This window comes from Chrysochloris asiatica, unplaced genomic scaffold (assembly GCF_000296735.1).
Source record: "Chrysochloris asiatica unplaced genomic scaffold, ChrAsi1.0 scaffold00293, whole genome shotgun sequence".
In the NCBI taxonomy this organism is placed as follows: Eukaryota; Metazoa; Chordata; class Mammalia; order Afrosoricida; family Chrysochloridae; genus Chrysochloris; species Chrysochloris asiatica.
In genome coordinates, this window is record NW_006408811.1 from 2,211,110 (window position 1) to 2,219,083 (window position 7,974).

Below are 7,974 nucleotides of genomic sequence, written 5' to 3' on the forward strand. Positions count from 1 at the left end.
AAAAAAGCTAAAGTGGATAGAGAGAAAGACTTTTAACTGATGGTATAAGTAGGTGATCATAATCAATGTAATGAAACAAGTTATATGAATAGTTAGATGTGAAACTGATGATGTGCCCTGTAAACTTTCACTCAATCCACAATAAAAACCTTTAATTAAAAAAAAAAAAAAGATAAATACTGATACAAAAAAGAACTAAATGGTTAGAATATTATTGTTCAGACACATCAAAAAAGTTCTCTACTTCTTTAAAAATAAGAAAAATTATATTCATTTAAAATATCTCATTGTAAGGCATATTTGTAGTGATAAATACAGTGTACATACTATATCCAAAGAACTCTTTGCCTAGGCCTAGTATGTTAAATAAATTATATGAAGATACTGTTGTTAAGTGCCGTCAAGTCGATTCCGACTCACAGCGACCCTGTATAGGGTTTTCAAGGAGCAGCTGGTGAGCTTGAACCACCAACCTTGCAGTTCAAATGACTTTGCAGTCTGACGCAATAGCCCACAGCGCCACACCAGGACTCTGAGGAGGATAGTAAGGTCTAAATGAATAACTTATATTTTCAGTCTGTTGCTCATAGAACAACTAAATATGAGGTTCAGTCTACCATTTTTTTTAGGAAGAAGACAGAAACTCACTTTTTCAGAATGTTGTTTACTGAGGAGAACTAAATTTCCTCAACACACTACACAGGAAAGGATTTCCAATGGATTGCATATTCTACATAATAGATTAGCTATGCAAAAGGTCCCCTGTCATTCAGCATGAATTAAATGATAACATAATTTTTCCATTAACTTTTTGAAGCCCCCTCATAAAATGTGGGCAAGGTATTGATATATGTGAAGGATTACAAACACAGAAAGCCTAAATTAATTATAAAACAGATGACTATAAAAGCATTTACACTACTGACTTTAAGGTCTTTGAGAAGCTTTTGAAATGGTTATTATTTTAGAAACAGTAAATTTTAAATTTTTTCTACCATTTGACATAAGCAAATTGTATTTTACCTGTACTTCCAACAAATGACAGCCTGTTTTGTGGTGTACCAGTTGTCCATAGAGGTGTACAGGCAGGTAGACATGTGGACGCTGTAATCTAGCATAAGAAAGATGGTTTGATACAGACACCAGTATATTGTAAATATACTAATTAAAATAGACTATTGATATATATATTACATAAATAAAATTTGATATAATTCCCAAGCAGAAATTAAAGTATGGAGATGGGAGTGTATGAGAATTTCTCTGGAAAAATAATAATTTGGGGGAGTGTCTCAAAATAAGAGCATGGAGTGTGTTTAGAATGCTAAGTCAATGAGGGTATTCAGCATGTTATGAATGCCACAGAAATTGTTGAGCTTTTTTTTTTTTTTTTAAAAAAAAAAGATTTTTCCTGAGCCATGTAAGATAAAGAATACACAAGTAATCAGATTATGTTGCTTAAAATAATGAGCAATTATAAACTGATTTGAAATTCTGATATTTGACCACTTGCAAAAATTGTTCCACGAACTGACTGTACCTTTGGTTACTGCGACGGACATAATTATCACCATCAATAGGCTTCCGGTACGTAGTGAGTGCTTCATTAAGCTGTTCCTCAATCAAGTCAACATATTTTATATTATATTCCTAAAAGATAATATTTATTACTTTGCTTTCATATAAGAACACTGCATAAAGACATTCACTAGTTTATGAGTGTTACCTAGTATATCTTAAACAAGAAAAAACAAAGAATATCTTCTATAACGTTTTAAAAGTTTTTGGAGAAAATACAGCAAAGTGTTATGAATAAAAATGTTTTACTCTACACAAAAGGCTTTCTGTTTATACTTTGTCCCTCCATCTTCAATTAATAATGTGGGTACAAATAAGTAGGGAAATAATATTTTCATTTTGAGTTCTTGCCTCACTCAAAAATCAAAACAATAAAAACAACAAAAATAACTTCATAATTTTAAACACAGAAGCTATTCACTAGAAATTTTAAAGTGGAAACTGACTTCTATCATTTTATACATGATCATCTCCCCACCATACAAGTAAAGTCAAGTGTAAAAAACATTTCCTAGTAAAACTTCAGGAAGCCACGATGACCAGACTTTGTCTCTCATACTTCAGATGTACCATCAGGATGAACCAGTCACTGGAGAGGGGTATCATATTTAGTGAAGTGGAGGGTTGGAGAAAAAGAGCAGGATCCCCAATAATATGGATTGGCACAGTGGCAGCAGCAATGGGCTCAAGTGTAGCAACAACTGTGAGGTTGACACAGGACCAGGCAGTGCTGTTCTGTTGCGCACAGGTTGCTATTAGTCAGTACTGACTCCACGGCATGGAACAACAATAACAGTAAAATTTAAAATACCATGCAATATTCCCTTACTCTGTTCAAAGAATTGCTTCCTGATCTATGTACAGGTTCCCCAAGAGCATAATTAAGTTTTTGAAACTCCTATTCTTTGCTATGCTAGCTACACATTTTGTTAATCTACACAGTCACGAGCCTTTGTGTAGTCAAAAACATTTTTTAATTAAAACAAAAATAACAAAACAGGTAGATATCTTTCTGTTATTTTCTGCTTTCAAACAAGATCCATCTGACATCAGCAATGATATCTCCTGCGCCACGTCCTCTTTCCCTTTTCTAAATTCAGCTTGAATTTCTGGCAATTCCCTATTGGTGTACTGCTATAACATTTTTTGATTTCTCGTCAGCATAATTGTACTTGTAAGTGGTATTAGTGATTATTGTTTGATCATTTATTTGCACATACCATTTGATCCCTTTTTTTTGGAACAGGCACCTATGTGGATGGCCACATTTTTTGGCATAGACAAGGGAGTGCTTCCAGAGTTGCATCCACTTTGTAATTCTGTCAATTCCTGGAGCCTTGATTTTAGCCAATTCTTTCAGTGCAACTTTGACTTCTTAACCATATGGGCCCTCATGAAATGGTTGAATCCTGGCCAATTCTTTTTGGTACAGTGATTCTGTGTATTCTTTCCATCTTATTCATTTCCCTCTGCAGCACTTTTCTCATTCCAGATCTTATTTGTATAGGCAGATACTATACTATCCCTATTCCCCAAAATTATACGAATTCCAGGCAAGCCTAGGATTTCCTGATTCAACACTTGCCTCTATCAACACAGTCCCTTTTGATGATTTATTACTATCATTTAAAAAAAATCCTTTTATTGTGAAGGTTTACAGAGTAGATCACCAGTTTTACATCCAACAAATCAACAGTTTGTTTCATCTCAATGATTAGAATCCCCCTCCACTTATCAAGACTTTCTCCTTGCAGTTCCTATTTTCTGTCTACTCTCTTTCCCTCTTCATTTGATGCTTCCTACGAAGTTCAGCTTTTTGTCTATACAATCCTTCAATGTTGCAACTAAAGGCTCAGACATTTACTTCAGTTCCCTCAGCTGAGAAATATGGCTTTCTAATCCCAGGTCTTTGCACATTTCATTACACTATTTTACTTGTTTTCACTTTTTTACATCATCATTTCTTCCTTTCACCTGGTTACTCCACATTCAAAAGAAAGGTTCAGAGTTTCTTCTGATACTCATTTTCTGGTTTTCTTTCTTTTTAAGAATCTTTTTAGTTAAAGACCTCTTAAAAGCGTTAAAAAAAGAGGCAAAGATATTACTTTGAGAACGAAGGTATACCTGACCTTGGTATTTTCCATCACATCATATGCTTGCAAAAGCTGGATAATGGACATATAAGACTGATCAGAAGAACTGATGTACTTGAATCAGTGAAGAATACTGAATATACTATTCACTGACAAAACAAACATATCTGTCTTGGAAGAAGTACAGCCAGAACGCACCTTTAGAAGTAAGGGTGGTGAAACTCTGTCTCACATGCTTTAGACATATGATAAGCAGGGACCAATCCCTGAAGAAGGACATAATGTTCAATAAATCAGATGATCAGAAAAAATGAGGAAAATATTCAATAAGACGGATTGACCTAGTGGTTGCTATAATGAGCTAAGACAAAGCAATGATCGAAAGGATGGTACACGCCTGGGCGGTGTTTCGTGTGGCTGCATACAGAGTTGCAATAAGCAGGAACTAACTGGACAGCACCACAAAACTTGATAACTTGCCAGGTAAGTGTTTTTAGCTGACAATCAATCACACTGACATCTGTATTGCAAAACATCTTTAACTCAAACTGGTAGAGGAAATGGCAAAAACTCTTTGGAGGGAGATATGGCAATAATTATGAAAAATCCAAGTTTACATGTACAACTCATTACATGTAGAGTTCTAAACACCATGATTAGAAATGTATTTAACAGATATACCTGCAAAAGTATGCCAAAAAATATATGCAAGAATATTAAACAAACATTGTTTATAAAACAAAAATGTTGGAAACAACTTAATGGCCATCAGTGCATGAGAGGTAATATACAAACTGTTGTTGTTATATGCCGTGGAGTTGGTTCCAACCCATAGTAACCCTGTACAGGGTTTCCGAGGCTGTAAATCTTTATGGGAGCAGAGAGCCTCATCTTTCTCCCATGGAACATCTGGTAGTTTCGAACTGCTGACCATAAAATTAGCAGCCTGATTCGTAACCACTACGCTATCAGAGCTCCTTAATATACAAATTAAAGTACGTGAATATAATGACTGGAGCCCTAGTGTGGCTCTGTGGGTTAATGTGCCAGACTGCAAAGCTGTTTGAACTGCAAAGTTGTCGGTTCAAGCTTACCAGCTGCTCCTTGGAAACCCTATACAGGGTTGCTATGGGTCGGAACCGACTCGATGGCACTTAACAACAACAATATAATGACTACTATGAATCTTTGTGTGGAGCTGTAGGATCAGCACAGGGCTGTGAATCATGAGATTAGCAGTTCAAACTCACCAGCTGCTCCTGGGAAACTCTATATAGGGTCGCTATGAGTCAGAACTGACTCGATAGCACTTAACAACAACAATGTATCCCGGTGTAGTGCTGCAGGATAAGCACAAGGTTGGCAGTTCAAACCCACCAGCTGAACCTCAGAAACACCATACAGGGAAGCTATGATGAGTCTCAACAGCACTTAACAACAACGCATTAAGGAGTTCCAGGTAAGTGTAAATAGTTCAGTACTTTAATTAGTCGATGAAAAGGTGAGGGTTCCAACATACCCCGAGGTGCCTTAAAAAGTATGCCTGGAGATCTGCTTCCAAAACTGTGCTCACAGTTCTATCTAACAAATACTGGATGGCTATGAGGTGGAACTGATTCAACAGCAATGAACAACATCATGCAATAACTAAAAAGAATGAGGTAAATCTAAATCTCTACTGTTCTGAAAAAGATCTTTAATATATATTGTCAAAGGAGAAAAAAAAGACAGTCTTGGTGTGGTGCTGTAGGATAAGCACTGGACTGCTAACCACAAGGTTGGCAGTTCAAACCCAGCAGGTACTCCTCAAAAACACACTTTTGCAGGTGTATCTATGAGATGTTGTTAAGTGCCACTGTGTTTGTTTGGACTCATAATGAGCCTGTACAGGGTTTCTAAAAGAAGGATTTGAACCACTGACCTTGCAGATAGGAGTCCAATGCTTATATTATAGCGCCATTTGAAATTTAAAACAAATAACATATACTTGTTAAGTGCAGTCAAGTTGGTTCCAACTCAATGACGCTGTACAGGGCTTCCGAGACTTCAAATCTGTGTGGAAGCAGAAAGCTTCATCTTTCTCCCACGGAGCGGCTGGTGGGCTCAAACTGCCAACTTTGTGGTTCACAGTGCATTTCTTATCATATCACAGCACTCCCCGTGTATTTACAGACAACAGAATTATTTCCAAGTGCATACCAAAGAAATTGCTAATAGGCATTGCTTTAAGAAAATACAGAATAAATGAGTAGAGAAACTTATTTTGTTTTAATTCATTCAAATTTGGGGGATACCTAACACCTATATGGAGATTCTAAAAACCTACTTTTTCCTGTTCTTCTGTTAGTTTCCAAATTTCTATTATAAGACTAGTATGAGGTTCTCTCTATAATAATTATTACTATTACCACTCCACTCAAATCTTTGTATAAAATACAATTGAGGCAGGAGTAAGATTTGTGCAGGAGTGATTATAACAATGTGGTACTATTTGCTTAATGTTTGAACACTGGCATTCACTTGGATAACATGAACAAAGGCTATCAAGCATGGCTGTGGTTGTTAAGTTTCTGGTGACAAGAACCAGTATGTAGAGACAAGGACCTCCAGCTAATGTTGTTGTTAGGTGCCCTTAAGTTGGTAACAACCCACAGCAATCCTCTGCACAACAGAACGAAACACTGCCCAGTCCTGAGTTAATCTCACAATCATTGCTACACTTGAGCCCACTGCTGCTGTCACTGTGCCAATCCATATCATTGGGATTCTTCCTCTGTTCCGCTGACCCTCCAATTTGCCTTGCACGATGTCCTTCAAAGACTGGTCTGTCCTGATAACATGTCCAAAGTTTATGAGAAGAAGTCCAGCCATCCTGGCTTCTAAGCAACATTCTGACTGTACATCTTCCAACACAGATATATTTGTTCTTTTGGCAGTCCATGATACTTGTAATATTCTTCTCCAAAACAAGAACTCAAATGCATCAAGTCTTCTATGGTCCAACTTTCACATGCATATGGCTATTTGAAATGACTATGGGGTTTGGGTCAGGCAAGTCTTAGTCTGCAAATTGACATCTTTCCTTTTGAACACTTTAAAGAGGTCTAATGCACCAGATTTGCTTTCTGCAATATATCATTTTATTTCTTGACAGCTGTTTCCATGAGTGTTGATGGTTGATTTGAGCAAAATGAAGTCTTTGACAATTTCAATCCTGTCTCCATTTATCTTTATGCTATTTATTGGCCCAGTGATGATGATTTTTGTTTTCTTTACATTGTGATGCATCCCATACCGCAGGCTATATAGTCTTTGATCTTCATCCGTAAGTATTTTAAGTCTTCTTCACTTTCAGCAAGCAAGGTCATGTCATCTGCATATTTGCAGGTTGTTAATGAGTCTTCCTCCAATCCTGATGCCACATTCTTCTTTACATAATCCAATTTCTCGAATTATTTGCTAAGCAAACAGATTAAATAAGCATGGTGAAAGAATATAACCCCAGTGCACACCTTTTCTAATTTTAAACCATTCACAGTCCCCTTGCACTGTTCAAATGACTGACATTTGCTCTATGTACAGGTTCCTGATGAGCACAATTAAGAGTTCCAGAATAATACTCATTCTCTGCAATATTGTCTATAGCTCATTATGATCCACAAAATCAAAAACTTCTGCATAGTCAATAAAACACATAAAAACAACTTTCTGGTATACTCTGCTTTTAGGTAAGATCAATCTGACTTCAGCGATTATATACCTCATTCCACATCCCCACTGGAATCCAGCCTTAACCTCTGGCAGTCCCCTGTCAATGTACAGTTACAGGCATTTTCAAATTATCTTCAGCAAAATTTTATTTGCCTGCAATATTAATGATACTGTCCAACGATATCCACATTCTATTGGGTTATCTCTCTTTGGAATGGGCACAAATAATGATCTCTTTCAATTAGTTTACGAGGTGACTATTTTCCAAATTTATTGGCACAGATGAGTGAGTGCCTCCAGTACCTCATCACTTAGTTGAATTTTTTCTATTTGTATTCCATCAATTTCCAGAGTCCTGTTCTTTGCCAATACCTTCAGTTCACCTTGGACTTCTTCCTTCAGTATCACTGGCTAGTGATGATATGCTACCTCTTGAAATGGTTGAACGTCAACCATTTCTTTTCTGTACCATGAATCTGTGTAGTCCTTCCATGTTCTTTTGATTCTTTCTGCATCATTCAATATTTTGCCCATACAATCCTTCAGTATTTCAAGTCAAGACTTGAATTGTTTCTTCGGTTCTTTCAGCTTG

The 7,974-nt window shown here is 36.6% G+C and overlaps 1 protein-coding gene across 3 annotated transcripts in view; it reads right to left on the minus strand.

Annotated features, from left to right (window-relative positions):
* Positions 1-7,974, minus strand: part of RICTOR (RPTOR independent companion of MTOR, complex 2) — a 71,697-nt gene that overhangs the window by 25,473 nt on the left and 38,250 nt on the right. For all 3 annotated transcript variants that reach the window (XM_006874679.1, XM_006874678.1, XM_006874677.1), the window contains 2 exons: positions 1,541-1,650; positions 1,024-1,111 (listed from right to left, as the gene is read on the minus strand). In XM_006874679.1, coding sequence (XP_006874741.1) covers positions 1,024-1,111; positions 1,541-1,650 — 198 coding nt within the window. The remainder of the gene's footprint in view (positions 1-1,023; positions 1,112-1,540; positions 1,651-7,974) is intronic.